This window comes from Mastigoproctus giganteus, chromosome 4 (genome assembly GCF_048544385.1).
Source record: "Mastigoproctus giganteus isolate SK-2022 chromosome 4, ASM4854438v1, whole genome shotgun sequence".
In the NCBI taxonomy this organism is placed as follows: Eukaryota; Metazoa; Arthropoda; class Arachnida; order Uropygi; family Thelyphonidae; genus Mastigoproctus; species Mastigoproctus giganteus.
The window spans coordinates 241,234,031-241,254,833 of NC_143578.1; the positions used below are offsets into that span (position 1 = coordinate 241,234,031).

The 20,803-nt window shown below is 38.0% G+C and overlaps 1 protein-coding gene across 1 annotated transcript in view; it reads right to left on the minus strand.

Annotated features, from left to right (window-relative positions):
- The window catches only part of LOC150087564 (signal peptide peptidase), a 153,391-nt gene that overhangs the window by 44,687 nt on the left and 87,901 nt on the right, over positions 1-20,803 (minus strand). The window contains exon 8 of the mRNA XM_090371252.1: positions 5,113-5,233. Within this exon, the coding sequence (XP_090227378.1) occupies positions 5,113-5,233 (121 nt within the window). The remainder of the gene's footprint in view (positions 1-5,112; positions 5,234-20,803) is intronic.

Below are 20,803 nucleotides of genomic sequence, written 5' to 3' on the forward strand. Positions count from 1 at the left end.
ACTATACTGAACAATCGCTCGGTTCTTTCCGCGTTCGCAACACAAATTAATGAGCTGGTATACAACATTTCTTGCAGTGATTGCGACTCGTCTTACCAAGGTTTGACGCAATTTTCTCTTAATATCTGTGTAAATCAACACGAAGCCTCAGTTCGTGCTTCTCATTCAGCAGCGTCAGAATTAGCCTTTCATGCCATTAACGAAAAACATATTTTTATTTAACGAGGCCAAAATACTTAATATTCAACGTAATTATACGCGACTATTAATTGTAGAAACTGTAGAAATTAAATTACACGAGAATTCTGTTAATGTTCGGCGGCCATATTTGACCGCCTTTACGCGCATGTGCGAAGAAAAATAATCACTATTTAAGTTTCAGGTTCAACCCTATTAGGTAATTTTCATTCCTGTGATCACGACATATGGTCAAAAAACATTGTCAGCTTCAGGAAGGAAAATCGTTTTGAATATTTTCGTTAGATTCTTTTTAATTGCATTAAATTGATTTTTAATTGTTTTAAATTGATTTGAATTGTGTTAAATTGGTTTTTAATTATTTAATTATTTATATTTTACTCTAATGTACCGGTAAATTGTCGATTTTTCCGTTTTAATTTCTGGAGAGTATCAAACGGAAGTGTTCTACTTACTATATTGAGGTAAACTCCTCTTATTATTTTACAAATAAAGGATGGAGTTTTAAGATGGAACTTGGAATCAAGGATTTCACAAGAATAATTTCACTGACATGATCTGAGTAAACATTAACATCAGAAGACTTAAAACAGTAATCTAAACTTAGTAATCTAAAGAAGTTAAGAAAATCTCACAGATAATCCCATTTTGAATTCTTGTAATGTCGTTGTTATTTGGTTTTTAGAAGCATTAGCAACTAAGACCATATTGCTCCAGGATATGCGGTGGTCATTCCCTGACCTTGCCACATCCTCCGTATTTGTTGGTGATGGGCTCGAATCCCGATCTAATCAAGAAGCATGTGCTACGCACTGCTGCTCCTTCCCACCTGGCTACGGAGGCGCCCGAATTCTTGTAATGCCAAGCAACATGAGGTTGAGAATGGCCAAAGGAGAAAGGCTCCACTGGAGAAGAGACCATTACCAAAGTGTGATTTGAGGTGCTTAGAGGACCACCCACCTTCAGATATAGCATCCAAAAGAATATACCCAGCTCCTAGACATAAAGTGGCTATGAGAATGCCCCCCCCCACAGACCTACTACTCAGATTCCCTCCAGTCGTTATCTGGCAGAGTAAACAGTGAGATTATACACTAGTTGATCTAAAAGCCTCCGAGAGAGGGTTACCAATAGGTTCAGTTTGGAGGATTATCAAGTGACCGGCCTGCTAACACTGTTTTAGAGATGTAACCTCAAAATATAAGGAAGATTGGATCTCACCATGAAGCCCATCATAACTGCAAAAGACATGAATCATATTGCATGACTGGGGAGGAGGGGGTTGTCAGCTTTGATTTGGAGACTAAACATGGGTTCCATTACTTCAAACCTCCAATAAGCAAAGCGGTGGTATTGCTTCAGTTGATGAGAGTCATCCACCACCTAGTATTGCCTGGTAACACAGAGGAGGCATTCCTCCTTAGGGTGTGGATGTCACACCTCGAACCTTGCAGTATAATAGATGCTGTATTTCAGTACTTGCACTAATGTGATGCACTTCATGATGGTCTTACCATCATGAAGGTGCAAGCAGAAAATTTAGATGTTGCAGAACGACTGCAGTTCATCAAAATTCAGTGTACTCCACCCAAATGTCCCCTGATTATCAACCAATTCCATCACATTTTAGACTCTCAGGTAGCAAGCCTAGCTTGTCATACCTGAGAGAATGTCTGTGACAGCCTCGAGGACCCTGGTTGCATTCCTGATCATGAGCTGCCTCATGACAAGCAGGTATTTTATTGAACGAAACTGGAAAAAAAAAAAAAGCTTCATAATATGTGTTAGTAATGCTGAATTATTATTGGAGAATTAATATATCTCCAGTAATATATCAGTAATTCTGGCATGTCTATTGGAAATAATGCACAAACACAAGAAGAAAGCAGCACATGTGCTATTATTGAGTGGGAGTTTTTTTTGAAGACAAGTTTAAACATTATTGGATTTTATCTTTTATTTCATTTATTTATTTTTAAATTAGTAGTGTAGTTATTATTTTTGTTCATCCTGATAAAGTAGGTGAAACTGTTTCATACTTGGCTTAGGAAATTACTCACAAATGAGACAGGAGCAAATTTTGCCACCACTGTATTCACTTCATCAATATAAGAACAATTAATATGCTTTTACATAATTTCAGGAATATAATTAATGTGTTTTTATTAAGTCTATAAATTAACATGACAAATGTGATTTTGTAATAACTGTGCAAGATGCTAATTTTATAGCTTAGTATATATATATATAAGGGAATAGTGCAGTTTAACATGGTATTTACATATCTTTTGGTTTATGTGTATTATTTTTTATTTAAATTTAAACTAAAATCATGCCTCAGACTAAAGCAGCAAAGCAAAGAGTTCAGGGTACTGTACTGGGTAAGCTTCTGGAGAACTGTCAAGGGAAATTCTTGTACAAACCATGTGGTATTGCAGAACTGACTAGTTTCGTTATATCACATGGATGGATGCTGATAACAGGCAGCTGGTTCTGTACTTTAGACTTGACAATGATATCCATAAGGATTTTGAAGCATTGTCAAGTTGACCTTAAAATGGTTGGGTTACTGGAATATTTTCTGTAAAGTTTTTCTTTTCAGCTTGTTTCAATAAACTGGATCATTTTTTGTCCTTTAAAATTTACCTGGAGTGCAGTGCTGTTTAACCTTTTATTAAAATTCCAATATAGTTTTATTATTTTATATCAAGTAGTTTTATTTTTTTGGAAAAGAAAGAGAAAAATTGAGTTTCTGCAAAAAGATGATGAAACTCTGTCACCAATTATATTACAATGGTGAAAAAGAAAGGATGGATCAAAGCAAGTAAAAAAGGTTGGGTTTAAGTTCTCATCTCATCACTTCTGAAATGCAAACATACATACATACATACTCAAGGTGAAGCCTAACAATTGCCTTATACAATGGGATAATCACTACCTCTTTATCCCTGATAGCAACGTTCCTGTAATATCAAAGATAAAATCCCATGAGTTGTCCTAGCAGCCTGTCGGCACTGCTCAGATTACATCATATCTGACTGCACAATTACCCCAGGTCTTTCACATTTTCCCTGAATGTAGTAGCACATGGTACATTAAACTAGGTTGTTATTGTTGTTATATTTGGTTTTTAGGAGCATTAGCAACTAAGGCCATATTACTCCGGGAATATGCGGTGGTCATTTCTTGACCTTCCGCATCCTCCGTATTTGGTGGTCACGGGCTCGAACCCCGGTCTAATCAAGAATCGTGTGCTACACACTGCTGCTCCTGTCATTAAACTGGGATCGCTGTTAATCATATGCAGTACCTTGCATTTATCAGCCCATCTGCCTAATTTATTTTGATCTTATTGCAGCAGCCTACCCTGATTACTCTCATAAACCACCCTGCCAACTTTTTCGTTCAACTGCAAACTCAGACATTAAGCCATATATAACTTCATCAATATCATTAATAAATATAGAAAACAACAATGGGCACAGCATTGACCCTGGTGACTCCACTAATAACATCAGTCCACGAAGAGCAGTGCCCATTAGTATCCACTCTGTCTTCTTCCACTCAACCATCCCTTTATCCACAGCAGTAACTTGCCCTTAATGCCATCCTGATTCAATTATACAGCAGTCTTATTATGTGCAACAGCAACAAAAACTTTCCTGAAATCCAAGTATATGATACTAAAATAATTTTTTGCATCCAGTTTCCTTGTTATTGCAAAGAGCTGTTGTTGTTAATAGGAGCATTAGCAACTAAGGCCATATTGCTCCGGGGATATGCAGTGATCATTCCCTGACCTTTCCGCATCCTCTGTATTTGGTGGTCATGGGCTCGAACCCTGGTCTAAACAAGAAGTGTGTGCTACGCACTGCCACTCCTGCCCACCTGCCTACGGAGGCGCCACTGCAAAGAGCGTCCAATCAGATTAGTCAGACAAGATTGCCCCTTAACAAATCCATGCATTGACTACAGTATAATTGCTTTCCTGTCTAGATGATCTACATTACTTCTTTAACCAGGGACTCCATTATTTTCTTCAGAGCAGAAGCTAAACTAACAGATCTATAATTACTCATGTCACTCTTTGATCCCCATTGTGAATTGAGGACAGTCGCACATCTCCAGCCTACAGGTACCTCTCCTGAATCCAAAGATGCTCTCATAATTATGGCTATGCTACTCAACTCAACATTGCACTGTCCACCCATGCTGACTAGATGCACTGTCTTAGATTTAATATGCTTCTTAACTAAGAGCATAACTCCCCCTTCTGTCCTTTTCTGAACACATTGTACTCCCCATATATCCTGTCTGGGTGACACCATGTCCCTGATAGATGCACATAAACTTGCATGTAGACTAATGCTAGGAGCATAATAAATAAATTTGATGAATTTGAGGTACTGATTAAGTCACTGTGGGTATATCAGAGACATGGTGTCACTCAGACAGGATATATGGGGAGTACTCAATATCACTATACATGGGGAATAGTGATATTAAGAGTAGGAAATCTGCGGACTTACTTAACAAGTAGAGGGCAATGCTGGGAAAAGTTATGTCCACAGATTTCCTACTCTAATATCACTATTCCCCATGTATACAACAGTATCACCTTACATGCCCTTATATCTCCTTTGGGACCACATTCTGCTTGGGGAGTGCTTCTGTGTCACCTCATGTACAAATCAAAAACTCTAGCATTGAGTTGGGCAGCTTTCTTCCTTTGAGGGCATCCACCCTTTTCTTCAAGCTCTCACAAACCATCAGAATGATGAGTTTGAGCTTAAATTCTCATACCGTGTATGCTGAACACACAAAGACATCCCCTTGGCTCCATGTCCCAACAAATATTATACAAGTAGTACATTTATGTGAATAAGTAGAATAAAATTATAAATTATAACTCACCTATGATCAAAACGTAGTAGAAAAGCAATAAATATACCAGGTATAACTATATCACCAAGTCCTAACATTGCAAAACTGCTACCAGCTAAACCTTTCTCCAGAAGATCTTGTGGGAAGACCACTACAAAAATTAGTTTCAAATATTAAAATTTGCTGCTTTTAGCTTCTTTATAAAACTATAACACGCACGTCTATAAACTTGAGATATAAAAAATACTATCATTCAATGTATACCAATGAATGAATATGGCTATTATAAAAAATATATGAAGATAAATAGAACAAGTTACTTAATAAATATTAAGTTCTAGAAGGTGTCTATTGTTCTGATTTTAATTAAATTTGATAAAGCTCAACAATCATTCATTCTAAAATCCACCCAACAGGAATCAAGTTATTACAATAGAAATCCAGGAATTATTATTTTTTTGTTCATCCATTTGGATGGACAAAGAAATAATTGCTGGATTTCTACTAGTCCAATTTTAATAAAATTTGGGATGGCTCAACAAATCTTTTTATAAGGCTGAAACATAAAATCGCATGAAATTCCATCCACTAGGATATAAGTTATTACATGCAGGTGGATAAATGGATGGACATGATAAAAAACAATAGACACACTATGCAAATATGCTAATGCACCTAAAAAGGAAAGAAATTTGAGCTACTTAATATGGAAAAGTACTATATGCCTAGTTAATATATGACACACTATTCAGTGAATCAAAAGCAACTTTCTGATAAAAGAAGCTGTTCAATATGAACTGCCATCTGGCCATTGGCAACCAGCATATTGGCAACTTGAAAATATACATTTTTTTATAGGTGAAACGAATCAAAGTCACTGTAAAGCACCCAGTGCAGATTTCATTGTTAACCATGATGGGTATGTAGCCACAATGTTGGTGTCTTTTTGTTATTCACCCGAATTCCCATTAGGTAACTAAATAATATCAGTATTAAGTCAATAAACAACATTCAACAGCATAATTATGTGATTACAGCTTAATTGCAAATTGGGCTTGAACTTGGTAAGTTGAAGTTATATTATAAGGTGATGTGTAAGTAAAACATTATTTCTACGACACACGATTTTGTGAAATTTGATTCGATCATGGCCTCCATGCTTCCCCATGAAGTAAATTGCATGACAGTGAATAAACTTCAGCAACTTAGTTTTTCACAAATATCTCTCCAAGAAAAGAATGCAATTAAAAAAGGAGGCCACCCCACACCAAATTCAAATTTCTCAGCAGGGAATAAGTAATAATAAGAAATATATTTGCAGTTTTAAAACTGAATGGTACCAAAGGAAAAGTTGGCTTTGTGGTTGTGAAGTTTAGCATTAGCATTAGTAGAGGCATTTGATGCAAGAAAGCAAGCTTATGCAGCATCAGCCAAAAAAAAAAAAAAAAAAAAAAAAAAAAAAGTAACATAAATAAATAAAAATAACCACTTCCACTTCACCCCTCTGTTCGTTCGAAATACCTGTCCAGCTGAGCCTTAAACTTATTTAGGCTATCAACTTCCACGACAAGGGATGGAAGTCTGTTCCACCCACCAACCACCTGCTGGCTAAAGGCAAATTTCCGCACATCTATCCTACATCTGTCTTTCCTCAATTTGAATTTATGCCCTCTCAGGTGATTTTTCTGAGCTAGAGGAAGAATCCCATCAGCGTTGAGCATGCTCAAACCATTCAAAGCTTTGTACACCTCTATCAGATCACCCCGCTGGTGCCTAGTTTCCAGACACTGTAATTTGCAAAACTTAAGCCTTTCTTCGTAAGAGAACCCCTTTGTCCCATTCACCAATCTAGTTGCCCTTCTCTGTACTCGTTCCAGCAGCTCTACATCCTTCCTGAAATGAGGCCTCCAGGCCTGTATACAGTACTCTAGGTGTGGCCTGACCATTGCCTTATACAAGGGAATAATCACCTCCTTATCCCTGCTAGAAAAATTCCTATATATCATTGACAATACACCATGAGCTACTCTTGCAGCTCGTCTGCACTGCTCAGAGAACTTCATATCTGCCTGCACCACCACCCCCAGGTCCCTTTCATTCTCTACCACTGTCAGTGTAGTACCACAGAGTTGATACATTGCTCTGGGGTTGCTGTTTCCCATATGTAGTACTTTACATTTGTCAATGTTAAACTTCATTTGCCACCTCGAAGCCGATCTGCTCAACCTTTCCAAATCCTGTTGCAGCAGCATAGTGTCAGTAGTGTCCTTGACAACCCTGCCAACCTTTGTATCGTCTGCAAACTTGGACATTAAGCCGATATACCATCATCAATATCATTTATAAATACAGACAACAATAAAGGCCCCAATACTGAACCCTGAGGGACTCCACTAATAACATTAGTCCACGATGAGCAGTGTCCATTGATTACCACTCTCTGTCTTCTCCTCCTCAACCACCCCTTTATCCATAGCAGCAACTTGCCTCCAATGCCACACTGCTCCAATTTGTGCAGCAGTCTTCCATGTGCAACAGTATCAAAAGCCTTTCTAAGATCCAAGTATATAATATCAAAGTTATTCCCTGCATCCAGTTCTTTTGTGACTGCATCATAGTATCCAATCAAATTGGTCAGGCAAGACTTCCCCTTAACAAAACCATGCTGTGTCCTAGCTATAACTGAAGTCTTGTCTAGATGATCCTGCAGTGCTTCTTTCACCAGTGCCTCCATTAATTTTCCGGGAACAGAAGTTAAACTCACAGGTCTATAATTACTTGTGTCAGCCTTTGATCCCCCTTTGTGAATTGGGGTCACATTTGCACATCTCCAGTCAATGGGCACTCCCCTGAGTCCAAGGAAGCTCTCATAATTATGGCTAAGGGTTTGCTTACCTCCTTTGCTGCCTCCTTTAATATAACTGGATAGATCCCATCCACCCCAGGTGCCTTTCTTGTGTTTATCTTCAACAATTTCTCCTCCACTTTGCTCTTAGTTATTACAAGATTCTCTAGCTTACTGCTAGAGTTGAATACACCTCTGGCATTCCCCTCGCTGAATAACTCCTCATGTGTGAATGTCGATGCAAAATATTCATTTAGTTTGTTAGCTACCCGAGCAGGGTCATCAACAGTTGACCCATCGATCTCAAGTGGACCAATCTGATTCATCCCCTTCCTTCTAGAGTTTACATAAGTAAAGAACTCTTTGCTGTTTTTCTTCGCATCCCTTGCCAAGGATCTCTCGTAATCTGCCTTCGCCTGCCTAACCTCCTTTGTAACTTGGTTACAGATCAACTTGTATCTATCATAGGCGTCCGTGTCATGTGTTAATTTGTATGTATCCCATGCATTTTTCTTCTCTGCCATATGCCTCATTAGTTCATCTGACAACCATTTAGGCCTAAACCTTGAACAATATTTCTTAGTTGGTATGTAAAGCCTAGTAGCTTCCACGATAAGTTCTTTGAATGCTTCCCATTTTGAATTTGCTGTTGGTAACATCATCAGTTGGTCCCACTGTATAGAGTTTAAATACTGCCTCAGTCCATTGTAGTCGCCTTTACGAAAGCAATACCCCTTCCCTTTACCCCTAATGGTAGTTACCTCTTTGAGTAACTCCCACTTCAGCACACTGTGATCACTGCCACCAAGTGGTTCATTTATCTGCAGATTCTTAATGCATGAAGAATCACTACTGATAATCAAATCAAGAGTATTACTCCCTCTAGTTGCCTCCCGAACATGCTGATGTAGAAAACAATCATCCAATAAATCCACAAAAGCCTTGCTACTGTGTGAGTGACCAGCCCCCAAATTCCAGTCAATATCTGGGAAATTAAAATCCCCCAAGTTAAAAATGCATTGTTTTGTTTTCCATGTTTATTGTTCAGAGGTGACTTAACGTGGACAAAAAGTGGCTTTACAAACATAATATATGTTTCAGAACATATACAAATGGTAATTGTTCTGAGATATGAACTGAATGGAGACATTGAGTGTTTTTGGGGTTTTTTTTCCACTCCGGAAAACCAAACGGCAGACGGAATATTGAAGTGCATTCTAGATCAGTTAGACATAATCCTCGAAGGAAATACTCAAAAAACTGGTTGCTCAGACATCTGATGGTGTAAGTGTGATGAAAGGCAAGAAAGGGGAAGTTCAGGCTAAAATAAAAGAAGTGTACAAGTGCACATTTTATTCACTGCTATGCACACCAACTGAATCTGATGATGAGAAATGCAGCAAATAGTACCAAAGATTCAAGAATATTCTTTTCGAACCTCATGTTGATACCAACATTTTTCTCAAGATCACCACAGCGTCTCTCTGTTCTCAGAAAGCATATGGACAGCCGTGTTGCCCGACCTTCCCCTACAAGATGGAACTTCAATATACGCACCATGAACAGCATTTAGGAAAATTTTGAATCCTTAAAAAAGTGCATGGAGGAACTAAAAGTGACAGCAAACACGGATAAGATGATTTCAGAAGCAATTGGAATTTTGCACATCTTGAATAATGAAAACTTCGAGTTCTGGTTAGAACTTTTCCATCAGATAATCCCTCACGTGGAAGTTATTTATAATCAAATGCAATCTCGAGAAATTGAGGCAGTTAAAATACATGAATATATAGGAAACTTTAAGAATGCCATTCTAAAATTCAGGAATTCAACGTACTGTGAAAATCCTTCAAAAACTCCTGATTGAAACGAAGGAAGTTGTTGTTGTTATTTGGTTTTTAGGAGCATTAGCAACTAAGGCCATATTGCTCCGGGATATGCCGTGGTCATTCCCTGACCTTTCCACATCCTCCGTATTTGGTGGCGACAGGCTCGAACCCGGGTCTAATCAAGAAGCGTGTGCTACACACTGCTGCTTCTTCCCACCTGGCTACGGAGGTGCCGAAACGAAGGAAGTATGCAACTATATGTGTTGACATGGGTGAATGATATTCTTTTACAAAGCAATTAACTGCTGCTAAATTGTTTAACAAGGAGAACTTTGTTTTTTTTCATATGAAAATGCATGGAAGAGGTATGGGAGACTACTGAGGCATATCCCATGATTGAAAGAGAAAAACGTCTTACGGAATTACAAGTTTTCTATAGCAGACATGATCTACACAATTATTGCAAATTAACTGACTTGCTGAAATTTATCTCAGAAAATAATCTAGCTGAAGTTCTTGAACTTACAAAACTCCAGTTCTTTTGATCATTCCAATGACTACTTCAGAGCCCAAACGCTGCAATTCGACATTAAGAAGAATAAAAACGTTTTTAAGGAGCACTATGAATCAGGAAAGGATAAATGCTCAAGCAATGCTTTCAATAGAGAAAAGCTTGGTCAACAGTGCACCAAACTTGAATGAAAAAGTTATTAATCTATTTTCAACAAATAAAAACCGAAGAATGGATTTTGTTTTTAAATAAAAGTTCAAGTCTGTTGTTGGTAAATGTCCAATTAATGTTTCGTAGTATTTTTAACTTGCTTATTATTATTACTATGTATGCTTACATGTTCAAGTCTGTTGTTGGTAAATGTCTAGTTAATGTTTTGTAGTATTTTTAACTTGCTTATTATTATTACTATGTATGTCTACATGTCTTATAACCAAGGCAATTTAATGTAACTTTAAGACCAGCACCCCCAAACATCAGTCACGAGCCACCATTGGTTAGGATTATCTGGTATTCTGGCAAGTAAATGAACAATCTATGCAAGGTCCTAAATAATTGCAAAAGGCTTAGCATCTCAACCAGCTGGGTATTTGAATAAAAAATTGAAGACAGCTGGAGTTGTAAACATTAAAATCAACAAGGAAAATTACCACACTGTAAGGAAAGTTGGACTGCAGAAAGTTTAGCTTCAAAGAGAGAAAGTCAAAGAATTCCAAATGATTAGCTGGATTGATAGAAACAACAGATGAATTTGAGAGAGAGAGAGAGAGAGAGAGAGAGAGAGAGAGAGAGAGAGAGAGAGAGAGAGAGAGAGAGAGAGAATTTTCAGCCAGAAAAGAGAAGATTCCAAATTAAGTCTCTGACAAGGAATATCAGAGGATATATGCACAAGTACCAATCTTTGAAATAAAAGGATTCATACAGCAAATAATTAGAACAATCAAGATGAGCACTGGTTGAATAAACTACAAATCTGAACTGTTCTCATAATTCACGGCAGAGCTTCTTCCGAGTGACTTAGATAGACTTCAGGGAGTAGTCAGAAAAGTGGCAGCTATGCTTTAATTCAGCAAAGTGCAAGGTCATACATAACCTGGGGAACAGAACCCCAAAATAATTTATACGCTTGGTCGAGTTAAACTAGCCAGTAGTGGAAGAAACGGACTTGGCTTTCATCTAATCATTGGAATCATTTCATCTAATTGGAAAATCAACATGAAGTTCTTAGAGAATTGTAGACATGTTGGTGTTCTATCGATGCTTTATCAAACATTTTCTAGTAGAGATAAGGACATCATAATCCCATTATATAAGGCTATTGTTAGATTGCCTTATATAATGGGATTGTTAGGTTTCCATACTTGTGTTCAAGTATAGAGCCTGCACCTAAAAAAAAAGACATCAAATTTCTTGAAAGGGTCCGAAGACAGGTAACTGACCTGGTGAGATTGGCAAAATGATGTCCTTATGAGGAAAAACCTTTGAATGTGGAAACTAGGCACCTTAGAGACAACTTGAGGTACTTAAGGCTCTGGGAGGCAATAGTAAAATGAATGCAGATGAAATTTTCAGTTTTTTTTTTTTTTTTTTTTGGTAGTTGTTGGCACATAGGCTTCTGTGGCCATAATGCACCTCCCAAGGTTTTTGCAGTACTTTGATCCAAGCCCGAGGCAGGAATCGAACCCGCGACCTCTGGGTTGCCAGACAGGCATTTTACCCACCTGGCTAGCCCGGTCGGCAAATTTCAGTTATAAATGATTATAGAACTAGTGGTCAGGAGCAAGAGTGCATAGCACGTGTTCCTTGAGTGGACTGGAGTCAAGTCCGTGACTACTAAATACGATAAATATTTGTATTGACAATTTATTGTAAACTCTACTGACTTGGTTGTCGTGCCGGAGTATAAACAAAAAATTTATTTATTTATTTAATTATGGGGGGGGGGGGGAGATGTTTAAATTGGATTGTAGGAAGTTTTATTTTAGCCAGCGAGTTATAAATTACTGGAATAAGTTCCCTACATGGGTGGCAGCAGCTGACAGTCTGGGGAAATTCAAAGGTCAGCTGAATAATTACCTACTGGAGGAGAAAAATGCATAGGTTGTCTATTTCCTTTTCTCTTATTATTAATTATTTTATTTTTTTTTAGTTGGTGCAGCATATGGCCATTACTAATACTAATAGGGATTCTGTCAGAAAAAGTAAGTGGGGATTGGCAGACTAAGTGGAAATGGACATTATTGAAATTGAAACTGACCATGATATTTGTGAAATGAACAAGGAAGTGTTTGGGAGGTTTAGATCTTTTCGCAGATAAATTTGTTCTTCTAGTTTCACTATGATGTATTTAGTAAAAAAAGAGATGGGGGAAGACATGTTTTATGAATAATAAAATTTTTGGATATGGCATATATACAGCAAGAATATATCCATCTCATTAACATAATGTGATCTCATTAATGCCTCCACATACACTACTTGGACTCCCTTCAGTCACTATCTGGCAGAGTAAGAGCAGCAAAATTGTACAGTAGCCAATCTAGATGCCTCAGTCCAGTGGACTATCTAGTGGCCAGCCTGCAAACATGGTTTTAGAACCTTTGAAATATACAACTGCATCTCGCCAAGATGTCATTACCTCAAAAGACACGAGTCATACTCAATGATGGAACAGATGGTGTTCGGTAGGTCCACGGAGCTCATCTTTGGAGACTAAACACGAGTTCACCACTTCAAGCCTTCAATAAGCAAAGTGGTGGTACTGCACCAGTTGACAAGTCATCTACCACCTAGTAATGCCTGTTAACACAGAGGAATGGCAATCCTTTGCATGGTGTGGATACTACACTTCGACCACTGTTAACACTGGTTCATACCCGAGTGGTCACCTCCAGTATACCATATTTTGGGACTTGCACATGGGGTTAGAATCAGGGTTATTAACTGTCCCACCATTGTGAAGATTACCCAAATATAGCAATTATAAAAGTATAAATATTATTTACAGATGCCGCAAGTTAGTATGAAGTAAAGCACAGTACACTAATAGTTGCAAGGCCAATGACTTAAAGACAATGGACTTTCTTATGGAATATGATAGGGTGTCAAAATGTGTTGAACAGTGGTGATTACTATTGAACAAAATGTCCATTTAGCATTAGCATAGGAATGCGATGCAAGAAAGCAAGCTTATGCAGCATCAGCCAAAAAAAAAAAAAAAAAAAATCATTTCACCCCTCCGTTTGTTCCAAATACCTGTCCAGCTCAGCCTTAAATTTATTTAGGCTATCAACTTCCACAACAAAAGATGGAAGTCTGTTACCCCAATCAACTACCAACTGGCTAAAGGCAAACTCCGGCACATCTATCCTACAACTGTCTTTCCTCAATTTGATTTATGCCATCTCAGGTGATTATTCTAAGCAAGAGGAAGAATCCCATCAGCATTCAGCATGCTCAAACCATTCAAGGCTTTATACACCTCAATCAGATCACCTCGTAGGTGCCTAGTCCCCAGACACTAATCTGCAAAACTTAAGCCTTTCTTCGTAAGAGCAACCCATCGTTCCGTTCACTAATCTTGTAGCCCTTCTCTGTACTCGTTCCAACAGCTCTACATCCTTCTTAAAATGAGGCATCCAGACCTGTATACAGTACTCAAGGTTTGCCTGACCATTGCCTTATACAAGGGGATGATCACCTCCTTATCCCTGCTAGAAAAATTCCTGTATATCATTGCCAAGACACCAACTACTCTTGCAGACTGTCTGCACTGCTCAGAAAACTTCATATCTGCCTGCACAATTACCCCCAGGTCCATTTCATTCTATACCACTGTCAGTGTGGTACCCCAGAGTTGATATGTTACTCTGGGGTTACTGCTTCCCATATGTAGTACTTTACATGTGTCAACGTTAAACTTCATTTTCCACCTCTCAGCCCATCTGCTCAACTTTCCTAGATCCTGTTGCAGCAGCGTACTTGTCATTAGTGTCCTTAACAACCCTGCCAACCTTCGTATCGTCTGCAAACATGGACATTAAGCCTGATATACCATCATCAATATCATTTATAAATATAGAAAACAACAATGGACCCAACACTGAACCCCGAGGGATTCAACTAATAACATTAGTCCACAAAGAGCAGTGTACTTTGATTACCACTCTATCTTCTCCCACTCAACCATCCCTTTATCCACAGCAGCAATTTGTCTCCGATGCCACACTGCTCCAATTTGTGCAGCAGTCTTCCATGCGCAACGGTATCAGAATCCTTTCTAAGATCCAAATATATGATATCAAAGTTATTACCTGCATCCAGTTCCTTTATGACCACAAAGTATCCAATCAAATTGGTCAGACAAGACTTCACCTTAACAAAACCATTCTGTGTCCGAGCTATAACTGAAATCTTGTCTAGATGATCCTGGAGTACTTCTTTAACCAGTGCCTCCATTAATTTCTCTGGAACAGAAGTTAAACTAACAGGTCTATAATTACTTGTGCCACCCTTTGATCCTCCTTTGTGAATTCGGGTCACATTTGCACATCTCCAGTCCATGGGTACCTCCCCTGAGTCAAAAAAGCTCTCATAATTATGGCTAAGGATTTGCTTAATTCCTTTGCTGCCTCCTTTAATATAACTGGATAGATCCCATCCACCCCAGGTGCCTTTTTTATGTTTATCTTCAACAATTTCTCATCCACTTTTCTCTCAGTTATTATAAAATCATCTCGTTCCCTGCCAGAGTTTACTTCACCTCTGGCATTCCCCTACCTGAATAACTCCTCATGTGTGAATGTAGATGCAAAATACTGAGTTTGTTAGCCACCTGAGCAGGATCATCAACAGTTTGTTCAACAGTTAACACATTAACTGTGTCATGAAGCACGTGTATCATAGAGTTTTCAATCCATTTGGAAGGAAACCTGACTTCAGAATGATTTCCTTACAATCCATCAGATTGACAAAAATATACAGTTTTTCTTCCATCAGAAGAAAAACTATATATTTTTGCTAGCAGCTGACTAATTCAGCTGTAGTGAGAAGAAAGCTGAAAAATGTCTTTGCCTGCACAGTCCAGATTGATTCAATCCTCTAGTTTTCAATCCCAGATCAAAAAGGTTGCATAAAAGCATGTGAAAGTATAAATGATGTGTTGAATAACTATTAATCTAGCTGATGGTAAAAACATAGCTGGAAGATGAAGTAGTAACTGAATTTTAAGGGGAAAATCTAAAGGCAAAGCCTTGATCTTTTCCTAATGAATTTTAATAATTTAAATGCAATTATTTCTTTTAACAAAAATCTAAAGTTAAAAATTTTGCAATTTTTAATATTTTCTGCATAAAACTTTATTCATTCTTTTGGTTAAATGCACCAAAATTCAGACTAATGCATGTGCATATATTTCTGCTTTGTCAATTAAACAGGAAAAATATGAAGCAAGTTATTAATGATGTACTGCATGAGCATTACAAACAGCATGGATTTGTTAGAAGGAAATCATGTCAAGCTAATTTGAAAGACATGACGTGGTTGCAATAAAAAAAAAAAAAACCCTGGAGGTAAAGAATAATTTTGACAACTTTGCACAATTAAGATTTTAAAATGGCACTGTATAGGGTGATTACATGTCAAACGGCCTAATTCTGAAGATGGTCCCTGCTCGACCATCTTCAATTTTGTTGAAACGTGGTGTAGATGTTTAAACAGGTTTCCAAAGAAGCTGTGCAAAAATTCAGTTCAAAATATAGTATGCTTGAGGCACCAGCACCTTTTTTGTGGAAGTCACTTGTGTTACGCAGAACAAATCAAAATTTTTTTAAAGTTTTAAGTGTTACTGTCGCACAACATTGAGAGGTAGTGCTTTGAAACTTGGTATACCTAGTTAACTTTTGGCAGAGAATGCAAAACTTTGTTTCCAGGCTCAAAAACCTTCACATTTTTTACAACGCAGTCTAAAACCAGCATGAAAAATTTGTTGCGACAAATCTGAGCAAGACTTTTGAAAGTCATAACTTTTAAATAAAAACCTTTGGTACCTTCTTCTTTGGGCATTCCATTTAACATCTGCATGAATTCAGCCTAACTAAATATGAGCTCTTATACTTGTTTGCTGGCTGAGATATTTTCCTTCAAAGATAGACTCAAAATTTGACCTATCTTTAGGAGGCAAATATCTTAATGTGGGACACCTTCAATTCTCTCATTTTTGCCACCATTGGAAACAGCTGGTTTTAAGCAACAAGAATCATGGTTTTTTCAGTTTTGTGTCTTGCTGTTTGTTGTTGTTTGTTATTTAGTTTTTAGGAGCATTAGCAACTAAGGCCATATTGCTCTGGGAATATGCTATGGTCAATCTCTGACCTTTCCGCATCCTCCGTATTTGGTGGGGACGGGCTCGAAGCCAGGTCTAATCAAGAAGCGTGTGCTATGCACTGCTGCTCCTTCCCACCTGGCTACGAAGTGCCTGTGTCTTGCTACTTAAGGCCTAAAAAACGGCCTTAAATATTTTATATTTTCCACATAATATTTGCATACTTATTTGATGAAGTTTCACATCTCAATAAGGACAGAACTATTGCATTTACAAGAGTGAAATTTTCTGCAATTACTCTGCCCTTTGGTTTAAGGAGAAAGGATATATTGCCAATGCACAAAAAGATCTGTATTTTTTATAATGGGGTGCAAATGACAAGAAAAGAAATTGCATAGGTTTCTTTAGTGCAAGTTCCCAAGCCTGAAAAGTGATCTTTATTCAGGATTCCAACCATAAAGATGATGTTCTACTGGTTTCTAAGCTTGAAATAAGATATAACTGCAACAAAATTTATTTAAAACACAATACAATTTTAAATAAGCAAGTGAGTCTGGGCAGAATTACAGACACTTTCAAATTCAACCCTAATTCACAGCTTTTTTCAGCAGTAACTTGTACTTGTTAAGTAATTCTGCCGGTCTCCTACTCTTAATATCATTAGTGCCAGCATGTACAACAATATCACCTTTTGTGCCCTTAAAAGACGATATCTGCTCTACAACGTAGTAGTGGCATGTGATGCAAGAAAGCAAATGTATGAGCTTATGCAACATCATCCAAAAAAAAAAAAAAAAAAAAATCACACCATTCCCTCCAAACGCCTCTCCAGTTGCTCCTTAAATTTATTCAACCTATCAACTTCCTCAACGATAGATGGAAGTTTGTTCCAGCAATTAACCACCCGCTGGCTAAAGGCAAATTTCCGCACATTCAATCTACATCTGTCCTTTCTTAATTTGAATTTATGCCCCCTTAGGTTCGTAATCTGAACAAGTGGAAGGATCCCATCAGAATTCAGCGTGCTGAACCCATTCAAAGCCTTATACACCTCAATCAGATCACCGCGCAGATGCCTAGTCTGCAGCCACTGCAATTTGCAGAATTTAAGCCTCTCTTGATAAGAGGATCCCTTCATTCCCCTCAGTAATCTTGTTGCCCTTCTCTGTACACGCTCAAGTAAATCTACATCCTTCCTAAAATGAGGCCTCCAGACCTGTACGCAGTACTCAAGGCGTGGCCTGACCATTGCCTTATACGGGATAATCACCTCCTTTTCCCTGCTAGCAAAATTCCTATATATCATTGACAAAACCCCATGACCTGCCCTGGCAGCCTATCTGCATTGCTCAGAAAACTTCATATCTGCCTGCACAATTACTCCCAGGTCTTTTTCATTTTCTACCACCTTAAGTGTAGTACCACACAGTTGGTACATTTCTCTGGGGTTACTTCTACCCATATGCAGTACTTGGCATTTGTCAAGGTTAAACTTCAGTTGCCACTTCTTAGCCATCTGCCCAAATTATCTAGATCCTGCTGCAGTAGCACACTGCCATTACTGTCATTAACAACCCTGCCAACCTTTGTATCATCTGCAAACTTCGACACTAAGCCTGATATTCCTTCATCAATATCATTGATAAATATATAAAACAACAGTGGACCCAACACCGAACCCTGTGGGACTCCACTAATAACATTAGTCCACGAAGAGCAGCACCCATTGATTACTACCCTCTGTCTTCTCCCACTTAACCATCCTTTTATCCATTGTAGCAACTTACCCTTAATACCATTCTGCTCCAATTTGTACAATAGTCTTCCATGCACAACAGTGTCAAAAGCTTTCCTGAAATCCAAATATACGATATCAAAATTATTTTTTGCATCCAGTTCCTTTGTAACCACATCATAATATCCTATCAAATTTGTCAGACAAGACTTTCCCTTAACAAACCCATGCTGTGTCTGAATTATTGCTGCAGTCTTGTCTAGATGATCCTGCAATGCATCTTTAACCAGCGACTCCATTATTTTACCCGGAACAGAAGTTAAACTAACTGGTCTGTAATTACCCGTGTCACCCTTCGATCCCCCTTTGTGAACTGGGGATACATTTGCACATCTCCAATCCGTGGGAACCTCCCCTGAGTCCAAGGATGCTCTCATAATTATGGCTAACGGTTTGCTTAGTTGCTTTGCCGCCTCCTTTAATATAACTGGATAGATCCCATCCACCCCAGGTGCTTTTCTTATGTTTAACTTCAACAATTTCTCTTCCACTTTGCTCTCAGTTATTACAAAATCATTAAGTATCCTGCTACAATTTGATAACCTTCTGCCATTTTCAAACCTTAATAATTCCTCATGTGTGAATGTAGATGCAAAATACTCATTCAGTTTGTTTGCTATCTGAGCAGGATCATCAACAGTCGAACCATCAATGTCAAGTGGACCAATCAGATTCATCCCCTTCTTTTTAGAGTTTATATAAGTAAAGAAATCCTTGCTGTTTTTCTTAGCATCTTTTGCCAAGAATTTCTCGTAATCTGCCTTCGCCTGCCTAACTTCCTTTGTAACTTGGTTACAGATCAACTTGTAGCTATCATAGGCTTCTGTGTCATGTGTTAATTTGTATGCATCCCATGCATTTTTCTTCTCTGTTACGAGTCTCATTAGTTCATTTGACAACCATTTAGGCCTAAACCTTGAACAATATTTCTTAATAGGTATGAAACTTTTAGTAGCATCCACGATTAATTCCTTGAATGCTTCCCACTTAGAATTTACTGTTGGTAACATCATCAGTTGATTCCACTGTACAGAATTTAAAAACTGTCGGAGACCACTGTACTCGCCTTTACGGAAGCAAAAACCCTTTCCTTTACCCCTGATGGTAATTATATCTTTAAGTAAATCCCACGTCAGTACACTGTGATCACTGCCACCTAGTGGTTCTTTTATCTGCAAATTCCTAATACATGAATGATCACTGCTGATAACCAGATCAAGAGTATTACTTTCTCTGGTTGCCTCTCGAACATGCTGCTGCAGAAAACAATCATCCAATAAATCCACGAAAGTCTGACCACGAAAGTGTGAGTGCCCAACCCACAAGTTCCAGTCAATATCTGGGAAGTTGAAATCTCCCATTATAAGACATTCCGATTTACTAGCCCACTCTATTTCTCTGTACAATTGTTCATTGTACTCATTCGAGTCATTAGGCCTATAACACACTCTTACTCTTAATTCATCTATTCCTGGACATTTTTCACACTGATGAAGCATACAATCCTTTGACTCCATATCACAGACTGTTTTATCAAGGAGAACATTGTAATCACATTCAACAGGACTTGCTGCTGGCATTAACTTGACATTTTGATGGATTGTGCATACACATACAGAATGTGTTCCTGGTGTACCAACTGTGACACACCACTTGGAAGTTCACCAAAATATACAAAAATCTGATGTCAGATCCATTTCTATCTCAATAAGTTATAAACATTTCCTTCAAGTTGCAGAGTAGTAGTCGCTTTTGCATTGGCATTTTTATTCCATCTGCATTTATAATGGAAATGTAATCTTTCTTTCCAGGGCATATCCGATTAAATTCATCACCATCAAAAAATTCCATCACCTTTGCTTTACTTGCTCAAAGCTTTTTTCCTCGATTTTTTCCAGGTATGGCCATGATTCCTTCTTCTGCTTTAAGTTTTCTAGCTTTCTTCGCCATTCTTTCTGAGACACTAAACTCTTCAATTGTTTTCTGGACCAACTAACTTGAGTTAGTGTTAATATTTGAAGTATTTCTGAATGACTTCATACTATCAACTTTTCTTTCAGCAGCTCATTGTAATCTAAGCAGTTTCCACACTGATAACTTGCACTTGGCTCCATGATGTCATTTGGATCCAAGCCACCAATAGATGCAATTTTACTGGCATCTTGTACTTGACTTGCTTCCTTTTGGCATAGCCTTATGAGTCTCTCTCTTAGCCATTCGCTGAAATTTCAGAGAAATACCAATAGTCATGCTTTCAGTCATATGCATTTTGTCATCATGGTCTGATCCAGATGAAGTTGATGTTCCTGTTTTTCAGCATGATGGGCACAATTTATTTTATTTTTGTTACACAGAGCATTAAAACTATGATAAATGCATTAGCTTTCGGCTGGGTGGCAGCCTTCATCAGATTAAAATA